Source organism: Cottoperca gobio, chromosome 23 (genome assembly GCF_900634415.1).
Source record: "Cottoperca gobio chromosome 23, fCotGob3.1, whole genome shotgun sequence".
NCBI lineage: Eukaryota > Metazoa > Chordata > Actinopteri > Perciformes > Bovichtidae > Cottoperca > Cottoperca gobio.
Genome location: NC_041377.1, coordinates 10649794 through 10664922, shown reverse-complemented (window position 1 = coordinate 10664922; position 15129 = coordinate 10649794). Strand labels below are relative to the sequence as shown.

Below are 15129 nucleotides of genomic sequence, written 5' to 3'. Positions count from 1 at the left end.
CTGTAAAAATAGCTGCAGTGTCTTACTCTGCTCTGAAGGGAGTTTTGTAAAGAAGCGGAAATAACCCTGATGATGTCATCATGCTTTGAGATCAACAGCATTCTCACGTTTGTCATATCTTTTTAATTGATCATATTTAAGAGTGAAAACAAGCTCCACATTCAGCGTTTTAAGTCATATCTGTTCTTTAGAACTCATTTAATTTCCAATATTTAGACTGGATTGTAAAAAGTCCCCACAAAGTTTAACAGTTACTTGTAGCTTTACTGTCAACAGCTTGGACGACAGATACATTGTGTTAGTGTTCAACACAGGGCATCGAAATCCATAACGTGCGGATAAAATCTATTCATATCTTCAAAGCAATGAAACGCTGTGAGAATATGTCAGAGCACAATGCTACACATGTCCTATTTAGAGCGGCAGCACCAAACTACATCAACTCACAACAACTTTGAAAGTTGCCAGAGAGTTTTCTCAGGGGCGGCTCAGCCTGGCGCAGAGTGCCAGTCCGGTTGGAGTTGGCGGAGGCAGTGAAAAGACGAGCCCACCACTTGATAGGGTATTTACGTGGGCAGTGGGCGTGGGTGAAGATGGCACTAATTAAAATGGAATGGACTTGTTTGGGAAGCTGTGAAACTCTAAGGGGGTGGGGGGAGCGGGACTGAGTGTGCACGAGCTCGTGTGCACGCTCACATATCTGTGGCAAAGTATTCTTTTGGGTTTGCTATATCACAAAGCAGTCTCTGGCTGCTGCTGCGTTTGTGTGTGTGTCTATGTGTGTGGGCTGTGTTGGAAACATGTTCTGGCTGCTTCCCGTGTTAATGTGAGGAGAACCTGGGGCAGGTCACATTACCACCCCCCACCCCCCCTCTGCTAACCCCCCCCCCCATCGTGCATTTATTCCCAGCATCCCCTGGCAAGCACCCACCTCTCTCTCTCTCTCTCTATCATGGTAAACAACACATTGCCACACAGCCGGAGCGTGATGGCCAAAAAAAAAAAAAAACATGTCCTGCAGGACGCTTGTATTTTGTTGCTTTTATACATCAAAAAATAGACAAGACAAAAGGATGGAGCCAAAAGGACTGAGCGCGAGTGGGAGAGAGAGAGAGAGAGAGAGAGAGAGAGAGAGAGAGAGAGATTGAGAGTGTAAACAGGAAGGGTTTATTTGGACTGGTTTTTCTATTAAGAGAGAGATGTTGTTGTAAGGGCGAGCTCGTCTTTTGGGAAACAATCCGAGTCCTTGTGTGGGAAAAATGGTCAGACTCTACCTTGCTTGGTGAAAAACATTTGTAACATCACACATATAAAAGTACTTTAACACCTTTTTACGAGTATTTGTGGACGTTACTTACTGCAGCCAGGCTTGTAGCTGAAGCCAGAGGGCATTAGGAAGCCTTGCTGGGCTGCAGCCGCCGCCAGAGTCCTCTGGTCCGGAGGGAAAACGGGAATCATCAGCGGAGGGAGTTGGCCCTGGACCTGCTGATGAAGTAGGTGCAGGAGAGCGGGACAGGGGGCAGAGAGGAAGACAAGAGGAAGGGAGAAAAATTTAAATAAAACATGAGCATCTTTGGCATCTCTTTCAGTGACCACCAACACACACACAGATAACAATGCTCATATGCTAAAAATAGTGCTGTGTGTGTGTGTGTGTGTGTGTGTGTGTGCGTGTAACAGACTTAAGTACCATAGTGAAGACAGTTACATCTGAATTACATCATAATTATTTCTCAGAATCATATGCATTCAGGCTCATATACATATCTGTATGTATGTGATACATATGGAACACACATATGACATATGAAGTCTCCCCTCCCCGCCCCAACACACACACACACACACACACACACACACACACACACACACACACACACACACACACACACACACACACACACACACACACACACACACACACACACTCACTCACACACTCTCTTCAAAGACCAAAAGCAACAGTTCACTAAACTCGCACAACAGCTGGCCTTTTCCTTTTATTTGAAAGATGATGTTCTCTCCCTTCTCCCCACATCAACCCCCTCAACAACCCAAACACATCAACACTAACACAAACACACAGTAACACACAACCCTCTTTGCGCGCCCGTCGGCAGAGAGCCATACGACTTCACAAGGTTTCCAGGATTTTAAAAGGAGAAGCAGAAAAAAGCTCCTCCGATGGGTGGCTTTGGCAGGGACGACAGGAGAGGGAAAGAGAGAGAAGGAGAGAGAGGGAGACAGAAAGAGAGAGAAGTAGGAGACAGATGGTTGCACTAAACTGCGTTCTGCCAAAAACAACGCACAAAGCCTCGCGTGTGATGGACTGACTGACAGTTTGAGAGGAAAGATAGGAGAAGAAGAGGGGAGGAAGAGGGAGAGTGGGAAAAGGTGAGACAAGGAGGGAAATAAGGAATGTGATGGAGCTGTAACGCTGTATGATGTAGAAACCACAAATATGAAGAGAGGGAAGGAGCTCAATCCAAATTCTGTGCAAATTTTAAGCAATGTTCCAAAAAGTCAGTAAAAGAAAATCAATGTGCAACAAGATCTGATTCTGGATAGAGTCCCAGGAACTCTTAAACTCTCTATGTACATCATGTCATGTATGTTCAATCAATTAACTTAGTTTAAACATAGAGTGTGGTTTTCAAAGGCATCAGTTTTGCTTTTGAATCTTTGGGCAACAATACAACAATGCTACGCCTACACTGCGCTGAAACAAGATAAACAGAAAAAGAAGAAGAAGAGGCACGTTTCTTTATCTCATGTACTTCTCTTTATCAATTATGATTTTACACCTCAGTCATGCTGCAAATGTTTTCATGCAAAATTGAAGCTTTGTTCACATTTCTAGTTTTGAATATAAACCTGTGATTCAACCTTTCTAATTAGTTTACACGTGGCGTGTTTGTATCTTATAGTTAATGTCCTGAAACCTAAGTTTTACGTAGATGAGTATTTCATTTTGACAGAGAAACTACAGAAGACATTATACAACCCTTTTCAAAGGCTTTCATACTCCACATGACGAGTAAACTAAACTGCTTGTGTAGAATTGGTGCCCCTTTAAATCACATCTCTGATAGGGTCTTTAGGCCTTTGACCTGTATTCCTGCTTGCAAAGCACTTTGTTCCCTCTTTACAACTCATCACCTCTCTCCTCCTTCCTCTTTTATTTTGCCAGGAGGACAGAGTAGCTGAATAGGTTAATGGGCAGGTAAAAGCTGCTGGATGTGGGAAGATTGATCTAGAATGAAGGAAATGGCTGCGCAATCATAAGGATGCGGTGGTGCCGTGGTACAATCAGGTAATATCTCTGGGATATGGACACTTGAAGTGCTTGAGACAGGTAAATAGAGAGAGATCGGCTCTCAGTGCTAACAGCACTCCCAGCTTTCCCTGCCTGTGTGTATACTCAAGTTTCCCTGGGCGTATGCAAGCCTGTGTACTGTAAATACCTGTGTGTGTGTTTCTGTGTCTCCTCCTACCCCTCCTCCTGCTCCTGTGTGTCGGCATGCGGCAGCCAGCAGCACTGTAATCAAACTATCACAGCGCAGGGGAATACAGCTCTCTTCAAGCGGCTCCTGTTTCCCCTTACACCAAAAACAATAATTACTCCACCATTTTGGTTAACCATAAACCGCCGTGCCGCGCGATCAGAAGGGAGAGGCGTTCCAGCGCGATGCTCGGACAGGACCCCCGCGGAGACAAATCACAGACAGAACAGTTCCGCTTTGCCTTTCAGGCCTAATTGGACATATGCTGGAGTGGAGCTGGCTAGCAATACTGTAATGTACCGTAGGGAGTAGGAGGAGAGGAGGAAAGAGGAGAGGAGAAGAAAAGAGAGGAGGAAAGGGGAGAAGAGGAAAGAGGAGAGAAGAGGAGGGGAGAGGAGGGGAGAAGAGGAGAGAAGAGGAGGAAAGAGGAGAGGGGAGGAGAGAGAAGAGGAGAGAGGAGAGAAGAGGAGGAAAGAGGAGAGAGAGGAGGAAAGAGGAGAGGAGAGAGGAGGAAAGAGGAGAGGGGAGAAGAGGAAAGAGAGAAGAGGAGGGGAGTGGAGGAAAGAGGAGAGGAGGAGAGGTGAGAAGAGGAAAGAGGAGAGAAGAGGAGGGGAGAGGAGAGAGGAGGAGAGAGAAGGAAAGAGGAGAGGAGAGAGGAGGAGAGAGGAGAGAGAAGGAAAGAGGAGAGGAGAGAAAGATAAGTCTGTGGCAGCTGTAATTCATACATACAGTACATAGACACACTGGCACATATACTGTGCGCAGATGGCTTCTCTCTATATCTGCCTCTTTTTCTATCTCATCACAAAAAGGCTGCATACAATAGAAATATATTAATCAGCCTACAGAACTGTTGCACACTACATGTGATTCTCCACAATGGGACGAGAAGATCAAGCAACAGAAAGACACAAAAGAAGAAGAAAGAAGTAAAACATACAGAGAGAAAGACAGAGAATGGTCTACGGAGGATCATTCGCTCCCATATGGTGCCGTTATAATAGTTGAGTTGGATACATGTGTAACAGCTGTTGAGCTGATGAGCAGCACCACAAACCTACCATGGTCACTGGCACGCACACACACACACACACACACACACACACACACACACACACACACACACGAAGCAGAAAACATGGATCAGAGCAAGTTGAGTGTAACAGTGAGAAACAAGGGACTCTACAAAAAACTGTCTGAACTGTGTGTGTGTGTGTGTGTGTGTGTGTGTGTGTGTGTGTGTGGGGAGGGGGCTACTAGCCGTGCATTCCTTCACATTTACATTCCTTTACCGTCTACAAAATGACTTAATCTGATATTTCTGCTGATATATACATTAATGCAATACCTTAAAGTGGATTATGAGCTCGGTGTGTTAGCCTCGTGATCATAGTGTAAACTTTGAAACCAAGACTAGTAGAAAAAGTGGGAGAGCTCTCCTTAATCAGAGAATCAGAATCAGAGACAAAGAGATGCATTGACAGAAGGAAAGAAAAGCCTGTGAGAGAAAGTGAGGGTGAGAGAAACAGAGATAAGGAAGTGAGAGCGAGGCCAGATCTATCAGACAATCTCCAGATCCCACATAAAGGAAAAGGCACATCTGAAACAGCAGGCGCTTTGGGGAATAACGCACTCCTCAGCTTCTCTTTCACATCAGGCCCAAAGCGAACATGAAAACCTATAGCACACAGAGAAAACATCACACTGCTGCTACTGTAGGCTGCAGACGTGGAGGATGAGGGGCTTCGCTTTTTATCTGCAAACCCCTCCTCCAGATCCAAAAAAGAAACCTGAAACAAACAAAACTGGAACTCATCTGAAAAAAATCCTCTAATCAGGGATAACTGAATACAAAACACTCGGAGTGGAAAAATAATCATATATATATATATATATATAGATAGAGAGAGAGAGAGAGAGAGAGAGAGAGAAAACGTGTGGAACTTTTTTTTGAAAACTTTCACAGGGGCAAAGAGGACAGAAAGAAAAAGAGAAGTCACCCTAGCGAGAGAACTTCTCAGGGAAAAACCAGCAGAATGAACAAGAGAGGGAGAAAGAGCGAGAGAAAGAGAGACGGAGAGGGGAGCAAGAGTTGGATAATTGGCAGCGAGTGTAGGCTGCGTTCACCACACGCCAGGCGGCACAGCTTGAACTTAAAGCGCCGCTGCGGCATAATGAAGATGTGGCCGCTAATTAACATATGGGGTGCGAAACAGGTTGGTTGGCACGCGGCGCGCTAAAAACTCCAAGGTAAAGTTATTATTGGGGAGTAATTAGCTCTATGAAGTTAATGCGCTGAACAATAGCTGCCAGCGCCGCACAATATGGCTCGCATCTGAGCGTGCGAAAAAAATAGCCCCCGCTAAAGTGCGAGTCCCACAGCTAAAATCTGTTGCCGACCATATGCTCCGGCAATTAATGCAAGACCTGGATGACCTATTGCTAAAGAAGAGACATGCGAGCGACAGAACCAATAATTAATTTGGAGAGAGAGAGAGACATCGCTGGCTTTTAATATTAGTCCATTAACTTTTTATGGACAGGGGCTATTAGAGGCCAGCCTGCTGTGAATGTAGGTGCATGGTGCATGGTTCATGTCCCCCCCCCCCCCCCACACACACACACACACACACAGGTATATCAGTGTGTGAGTACATTAGAGAGAAGGCAAGTGAGAGAGGGTGCGTCTCTGTGGGAATGGTGCTTGGTTGTGGTCCAGTTTAGGAGTGTGTGTGTGTGTGTGTGTATCGACACATAAAGTGCATAAGGAAAACACAAATTACACTGGTTGCGGTGTAATGGGAGTGATTAAACAATTACACAGGCAATTGGGTTAGCCGCTTCTATGCACAGACTACAGAGGTGCTGGTGTGTGTGTGTGTGTGTGTGTGTGTGTGTGTGTGTGTGTGTGTGTGTGTGTGTATACAGTATGTAGTTTACTGTATGTGTGTGGAAATGCATTTTTGGGTTTTTGCTAAAACCCACAGAATAAAAAATATTGAACACGGACAGATGCTTGTGACTGCATCAGGTACAACACTTGGAGGATGTGTGTGTGTGTGTGTGTGTGTGTGTGTGTGTGTGTGTGTGTGTGTGTGTGTGTGTGTGTGTGTGTGTGTGTGTGTGTGTGTGTGTGTGTGTGTGTATGTGTGTGACGTGTGATTGAGTTACCAATGTGGGTTAGCTTTAATAGAGAGCTTGTTAGCTGCTGTCACCAGTGCGTCTGGCCTCTTAAACTAGTCAAAGCATCAGGTGGCTTTACTCATTCTCTGATTCTTTCTCACTTTTTATTTTCTCCGTCTGCTTTGCTGCCTCTAACATATAGCAACGGTGGTGCTTGATGAGATGAAAGACAGTCAGCAGGGACACACACTCGACTGTGTGTGTGTGTTTTGGTTGAGTGAGTTTTGATTCATTAGGCAGGACACACTCGTGTCCCCTCATCCCTCTGTTTCAATATACATCGTTGAGTGTGTGTGCTGCCTCTAGTCTATGAAAATTGTTGTGTGTTCTCAAGGTAAACCCTGAGCCGCTCGGCAGGTGAGCTCCTTTCATCCCTGTCGCGCTTCCCCGCACAGCGGCAACACCGGAGGGAGCCTCGGAGACAAGTTGTTTAATTAGAATGAGAGAAGACGAGGGGCAAAGTAAAGGGAAGTTCCAGGAAATGTGCTCACCCCTTCGAGCTTCACAAGAAGGCCCCTAGCAGGGGGTAGGAGAGTGTGTGTGTGTCTTTATGTGCTCACATGTTCTTGTTTTGTAATTCTTTAGAGAGCAAGTTGTGTTTTAGCTTCAGATTGAGCTCAATGTTTTGCAGAGTACGGCAGATTTTTCTTGGTTGGGATTTGGTTTAAGATTAAAATGTGGATTAGGTTGGTCGGGTTATGGTTCAGGATAATCCAGGTTGAATGGTTACAGATGTAGGATTAAGGTTAAAGTTAAGGTTAGTTTAAATTCAGGACTTGGCCTAAACAACAGATCAAGGGTTAAACTAGGATTAGGTGATTCAGAATAAAAGCTTGTGTGTGTGTGTGTGTAACGGCGTGTGTGTAAATTAATGCATCATAATTGATGTTAATTCCAGGTAGAAACAATTAGTCAAAGCAATAAATCACCAATCACTGACTTCTGGACACTAATGACTGGTGTGTGCTGCATGTCATTAGCTTGTGTTGCTGTAAATGAACTCACTTGTTTGTCGGCTCGCCATTGGCCTAAATAGCGGACGCTAACTTGCATATCGCTAGCTTGATTTGGGTTTCAGGGTGAGAAAAAATAGGAAACCGGACGCGAGGACAATAAATAATTTGTCCTCCTTTCATGAGGGATGTATGTCACTCTCCTCTTTTTTTCATGAGCTTGATTATTCGTTTCATCACCTCCCTCTTCCAAGTGGACGGTTGAAAGCATTCTTCACAGGCCTTTGGGGGTTCAGGCCTAACAAAGCCAAGGACGCAGACACACAAACACACACACACACACACATACACACATACACACGAAGGGACAGCTGAACTCAGCCTCGTTAGGGGGAAATGCAATCACAAGGGGCTTATCATACAGACAGAAAACACACACACACACACCGAACCTGGTGCCCTCACTCTGGCAGGCCATTGTATTGTGGGATTGTGCGGACAATCTCTTCATGAATGATTAAGCAGTGTATTTCTCGACCAAGTCTTTGATGATGAGTGTGTGTTTGATCATCAGGCGAGTGTGCTGCTCTCTGAGACTGCTTGCAATACGTGTGCGCGAGCGAGTGAAGGCGTAGATTTTTGTATGTCTGTCCGTGTTTGTGCACTTTGATGTGTGCGATGTATGTAATTGTGTGTGTGTGTGTGTGTGTGTTTTTGCGCTCCTGTGATGAGCCCCTGTTGATTGTGTCCCTCTCTTAACGAGGCTGCCTACAGCTGCCCCTGCTTGTGAGAAACTATTGTTGGGCCCGTTCAATGGAGAGACGCTTGTTTGGGAAAAGGTTGCAAAGTCATGGGAAAAGAGAGCTTTGTCTCGGCGGGGTCGCGAGGGAGTGAATCATGAGCGGACGTGTTTATAGCTTAACACACACAGCTGCAGCGAACACACACACGCACGTATGCACAGATGAAGAAATGGAAGCTCGAGAATGCACAGAGAAATCCTCAGAAACAAACTTCTTTTTTTTGTCAGAGACAAAACGCGAACAATTCAGAATTTATCTCACACAAAGCAAATAAACACAGCTGCTTTACACAGACACACACGTCCCACACGCATGCTATCACAAGGTCTCTTATCACACAAACTGTGTATGGCTAAACTCTTGGGGGAAAGGGAGTGTGTGTGTGTGTGTGTGTGTGTGTGTGTGTGTGTGTGTACGTGTTCCCTCTTGGACAGGGTGTCTCTTTATGATACAAAGCCCTGCTTTCTCAGCTCAAAATTCAGTGTCATCTGCTTTTACAAAGGCCTGGGCTATTCGTTCCAAGCCACCTGGAGCAACATAGAGGCTCCAGTGTAGCACCCAAAAGGACAATACCTCCATTTTTAAGTGTTAGATATATATACCCACCCATTTTCTCTGAAGCGTAGACAGAGTCACAATGAAATGGACTTTTTAGTTGATCTACTTAGAAGGTTTATTTTGTCTATATGGTTATCATCTACTGTATAATAAAGACTTAAAAACATACATACTGTACTAGTACTGATTTTTCCAAGCAGACTGACCACTTCCAAGTGATTACACAGGTTGTGTGTGTGTGGGGAGGAGGGGCTAATATCAGTCAACACTGATTCAGGCCCAAATGCTGATGGCTGAGTAAAGAAAAGCTGCAACAATCACAATCACAAAATTGCCTTTGTAGAGCCATGTACACACACACACACACACACACACACACACACACACACACACACACACACACACACACACACACACACACACACACACACACACACACACACACACACACACACACACACACACACACACACACACACACACCTCACCTGGATTTGTTGCTGCAGGAGGTTGATTTTGTGTTGCTGCTGCAGAAGCTGCTGCTGTTGCCGGGCAATCTGAGGACGGAGGAACAACACAATATTAGAATGTATATGCAGTATGTTTGTGTGGGAGTGTGTGCATGTGTTGTGAGTGTTTTGGTGTGTGTGCAGGGCCTGTGGGAGATGCGACACATCTGCAGGTCTCCGAGGTCCCAGTTGCACGACAGAGGGTCGATGCCCTGCTATCAAAAATTAAAGAGCTCTTCTCATCAGCTCACAGCCAAGTGGACAACAGTGTCACACCGACACACTTACTGACACGAACACATTCTTAAAGCCCTTTATTTCTTTTATAATCTATTAGTAAAAATCTAAAGTTTTGTTGCTTCTAATGTGACTTCACTCTGTTTTTAAGCCTTCGTTTGCATTTATTCTTAATCGTTCTGCAACAACTTTATGCCTAAAATAACTTCTGCACAGAAACTCTCCAGTGGCTCATAGAGTGGAATGGAAGCACAGGAATAACGTATCCACATACAGTACATTCATGTCCAGCCAGGCGCGGTGCACCCTGGTGCAGGAGGCAGCCACGGGCACTATAAGGCATTGTGCTGGTCACAAGTGATTTGTCCTTACAGCTGTGTTTCTGCATGTGTGTATGTATGTGTGTGTTCTCTTTGTAAACCCAAGCTTTCCAGAAGCTAAAAAGCACAACAAAGAGGTAAACCCTTCTCTATGCAAATACCTGGCAGACTCCTGCCTGGGAGCTTGGAGTGTGTGTGTAAGTGTGTATGTCTGCGTTACATCCGCTCCAACACTACATAGCCTCAGCTTATTCCTGTGCAATGTCCCTGTGTTCAAGCTGCCAAAGGCGCATGTCTCTGGCTGTGTGAACACTATACAGTATAAGGTGTGTGTGTGTGCGTGTGTGTGTGTGAGAGAGAGAGAGTGTAGAGGAAAGGAAAATTCTTTGATATGTTGCTTTTTAACCACACCTTTCAGCCCACCTTAAAATCTGTGTGTGGATTTCTGATGACCATTTGTGATGTTTAAGTGTGTATGTGCATTTGTGTGTCAGCACGTGTGTGTGTACAACTTGTGATTCCAAATCAGCGGGTGCCCTTAATGTGGGGAATGATATGTTATTTAAGTTTTATATTTAGCTGATCTGATCTGAGCTAGGTGGAAATATTTTTTGGATTTTGTGAATTGAAGTGACTTGAAAGAATTAGTTTTGCAGCGAGTGCATACAGTAAACAGCATTTCCTAATGAAACCCTTCAGATGCAGCGTGCCTCTGTACCTGGTCCTGCTGCTGCTTGGCCAGCTCCATCTGCTGCCTCTGCTTCTCCATCTGCGAGGCGGCCAGTTTCTTCTGATCCTCATGGGCCGCCAGGAGCTGCTCCCTCAGGCTGCTCAACTGTCCAATCATGCCCATGAGTTGGCGCTCTTTCTCCGCCAGGCTGTCTGCGGTACCTACAGGGTGAGAGGGGGTGGGGGAGAGAGGGGTCAAAGGTGAGATGGTAGCACTTTGAATAAAAGTGCAAAACTCGGTTGAGGTTACGTGATAAAACTTCTTTCATCATTTAAATTGATTAAGCAATTATAACTTCTATCCAGACATGTAAGATGTGAATGGAACAGGATCAAACAGGGATGTCATGCCGTGTTCTTCTTCTCTGAGAGATTTTCATGGCTATCCGGAGGACAGAAAGGATTGTGGGGGTGAGGGTTAGAGGTCAGAGGCATGAAGGAGAGGAGCGGAGGAGGAAGGAACTACAAAGCAGTGTAAAGCAATCCTTGGTTTGTTGGTCAGCCTAATATATGACGGCAGGAGAGGGCATGTCAAAGGAAGGTATGGTTAGCAAAGTGCGTATGTGCGCTGCAGAGTTGTAAACCAGATGTTGACTTATTTGCCTGGGCAAAGGCCAGCAGTGATTACTCAAGCCACATCCATCACTCCCTTTATTGCCTTATTGAAATGAAGAAAATAAATCTGGCTGAGGAAACACTTGTAAACAAACTGTGGTGGCAAAACAAATGTAAAAACTGAGCCAGTTTCATATGTTCAACAAACAAAGTAAATCTACCGCCAGCTTTGAAAATGTACATTTCTTGCTAAAGCTTTAAGTAAAATCTAAATTTATTTCATTGCCGCTGAATTAAGGGTAAATATGGAGATCAGTCTGTAGCTATCAAGCTGTATGGTGACTGTGTGAATGTGTGTGTGAAAGAGAGATGAAAAAAGCGCGAAAGAGAGAAGGCGAGTGTGTCTGGTCTGTGTTTACCCTGCAGTCAGCCAACCTCCTGCTCACATTTAGCATGGTCTGACCTTTGACTTCTCAGATCCTGAAATACCAGCTCCATTACACACACACACACACATACTCACACACACACACACGCATACACAAACACACTTCCACACAAGGCCTAAATCATTCAACAGGATGTAGTTAGAAAGAGGCACACTGAGGCACAATCAGTACGAGTGTGTGTGCGCCCATGTCTGGTCATATGTACCGATGTTTGCCTACATGCCTTTGTTGTGTGTGTGTGTGTGTGTGTGTGTGTGTGTGTGTGTGTGTGTGTGTGTGTGTGTGTGTGTGTGTGCGTGTGCGTGTTGAATAGCACAATCCCCCATTGTTCTTCAGCTGCTACCTTTAACAGGGCCACATTCCTGCACCAGTCAAACCAGATGAGGAAGAGAGAAGGAGAGAAAGAGGGAGAAAGAGAGGAAAAGAAAGAGAAACACACCGGGGGATGAAAGGGGGAGTCAGGAGAGAGGATGGAGGGAAAGAAGACGAGGAGCCCCGGCTGCTGACCTGCCCTTTGACCGCTCAGGAAGGTGAGAGACATCCATTTGTCCTCCCTGTTGGTAGCCGCCGCTTCACGCCACCCCCGCACCCACCCACCCGCCTCCACTGCCCACTGACAACCCTCCCCTTACTTCCCCCTGCACTCCATCCATCCGCCAACAATGAACAATAAAGGCAACTGTCGGGAGCACTGGCCGCTGGAAAAATAAACACGCCGCTGTCCTAACTCACAGACCCACCTTTGTAGAGCCAGAAATGTGTGTGTGTGCGTGTATAGCCAAAGCTGACCAAGACAAGAAAGAGCCTTGTGTTAAAAACGTTAGCCTGTTCAAATGGGGGGTGAAGAGTGGGGAGGAAGGGGGCAAGGGGGAGAAAAAAAAAGGATAAGGGGGGTTGCAAAGGTGAAACGATGGATCAAAGGAGTCTTTCTTGTTGGGGGTTCTCATTGGGGTTAACCCCCCTTTACACACACATCCATGCACATGCACAAATGCAAACACAGTAAAATTGGGTACTTCTGTTCAAATAAGTGTGTATGTTGAGATGGAAGGACATTCCTTCAAGCAGCAGTCTGGATAGTTAGGTGTGTGAATAACGAAGACAAGCAGTCGATTCTTTTTCTACAAGCTGCTCTCAATCCCTCTCAGCTGTGGATCGCTCATCAGCAGACCAGAGGATTTAAAGAAGAAGAAGAATCCAAGAAAACAACACGCTTCTTAACTGAGACGAGATTTAGAAACTCTTCCACGTGGACGTGAGCCGCCCTGTCTCCCCCTACTCTCTCCCTCCCATTCAGACTTTCTGTTGTCGCCCCATAAATCAGCTGGCGTCGGCTTGTTTCCTCAGCTGCTGCGAGGCAGGCTGGCGGATCGATAACTGGTTTCCTCCATCGGTTTACACACATTCCTCCTTAGGCAGATTGCTACGGCCGGTGCTTACCTACCAACCTGTCCAACCAACACCAACTCTCTTTTTCACTCGCACACTCGTGCATGGCGTAATTAACCAATTTGTAACAATGTAATACTTGTCACCGTGTTCGCAGTGCTAATTAATGACCCTGGCTGCATTGATAACGGGAGAGTGGGGATGTGGGCCGAGGAGGACATGGAGAAGACACAGCATGATGGTGGAGGAGAGGGGGAAGGAGAAGTGGCCGAGGTAAACCGAAGTATATTTGCATGGACATGATAACACAATTACTGTAAATAATCACATTAGGTTAAGATTAAGGTAATAAAGTGAAGCTTTCATTAAAGCACTTACTACATGGTATGCAGAAACGTGATTTTCCCAGTAACTTAAGTTTACTTGATTTGTTTGACGACATCTTACTATTAGTGGCATTAGAGGTTTGGAATCTGTACCATCATTGAATTGTAATGAGGTGCTGAAACAAGCTGTTACTGTATATACAACTGTAGTACAGTGAAGAAGCACGAGGGGCAATTCAAAAAGAATTTAAGAGATGAATCTTTCCTGTCACTCTCCACTATTCCCGGCCGCAGATCTGATGGTAATGACACTATACTGTGGAGACTTGTATCGTAGCGCTTTGACTTCCATACTTGTGTGTATATGTGTGGGTTTTGTTATGTGAACCGCATGGGGCCTTTTACGAATGTTGCTTCTCAATAAGGCGGACAGAGCGAGAGGCGGTGGTTCAAAATCACTTTGTTCCCCCACAAAAAGCTCTTCAATGGAATTCGATGGGGGAAAAAAAAAAGTCAAGGGATGAGAGCACCGTACACACACACACACACACACACACACACACACACACACACACACACACACACACAGGTGTAGGAACACTTGACTTTCCATATATTTCTCTTTTTTTCACAATCAAAGTACACGTTCACCCTCACAGACACTGTAAGCACTGTCGAAGACACACACACATGGACTCAACTGTACATGCACTTACCGTCCACACACACACACACACACACACACACACACACACACACACACACACACACTCCTGATATTGCTCCCCAGCTGTTGGTGTGCAGTGCACCAAGCGGGACGCCCCTACACAGAAATGTCAGCGCGGCAGGGAGCTGCAAAAAGGGGGTTTGATCAATGGAGCCCCCTCTCGACGGCCACACCGCTCCGCGAGGCTCTTTGATTACATATTGCTTTGCTTCCTAATGAAGCTCAATTACTGGAGGAGAACGACAGCTTTGCCCTGGAGTTACAGGGAATAATAGCCAGACTGTTGCACCTCTCGCACATCGTTCCCCCCTCACTCTCTGTTTCTCTCTGACTCTTGCTGCTGCATATTCACAGCGCAGCTCTCTTGCTCCCTTTTTGTTTCACTTCCTGCCCTCTGTCCTGCTCTGTCTGTCTCGGATGTTAAGAAGGGTTAGTGTGGATTGAATGGGTGATTAACGTTGAGATTAACACAGAGCTGGCGGAGACGTCATTGACTGTTTGACGTGTCGTTCAAACGCGAGATGAGGCGGCAAAATTGGTTCAGTTCAGGGCAGCTCAGTACATTAGAGTTCAACTCAATTTAAGCTTACCTTGGATTTCACTTCATGGTCTAGTCACTGTCACTGTTTTCAGGAACAGTTGGGCTACTCAGAAATGCCATCAGCTGACATGTGAGTGGTTTTGTACACGATCTGTTTCCTCCCTTGTATGTATTTATATTATTAGACTAATAATAATTCCTCATGTAAAACACAAAAGCAGATTTTTATAATTTCCTTTTGATTATGAATATGTTTTGAGTTTATGGTACTTTGTCTTTGAGCCTTCTGTAATATCTCTTTGTATTTGGGTGAATCTGCACTGTGCAAGTCAAGTTGTACTGTAACT

General features: G+C 45.4%; 1 protein-coding gene across 8 annotated transcripts in view; it reads right to left on the bottom strand.

Moving 5' to 3' along the window:
* Window positions 1-15129, bottom strand: part of sox5 (SRY-box transcription factor 5) — an 81616-nt gene that overhangs the window by 26087 nt on the left and 40400 nt on the right. For 7 of the 8 annotated variants that reach the window (XM_029461899.1, XM_029461900.1, XM_029461906.1 and 4 more), the window contains 3 exons: window positions 10785-10957; window positions 9489-9557; window positions 1359-1485 (listed from right to left, as the gene is read on the bottom strand). In XM_029461899.1, coding sequence (XP_029317759.1) covers window positions 1359-1485; window positions 9489-9557; window positions 10785-10957 — 369 coding nt within the window. The remainder of the gene's footprint in view (window positions 1-1358; window positions 1486-9488; window positions 9558-10784; window positions 10958-15129) is intronic. The other variant, XM_029461901.1, reaches the window with a different exon arrangement.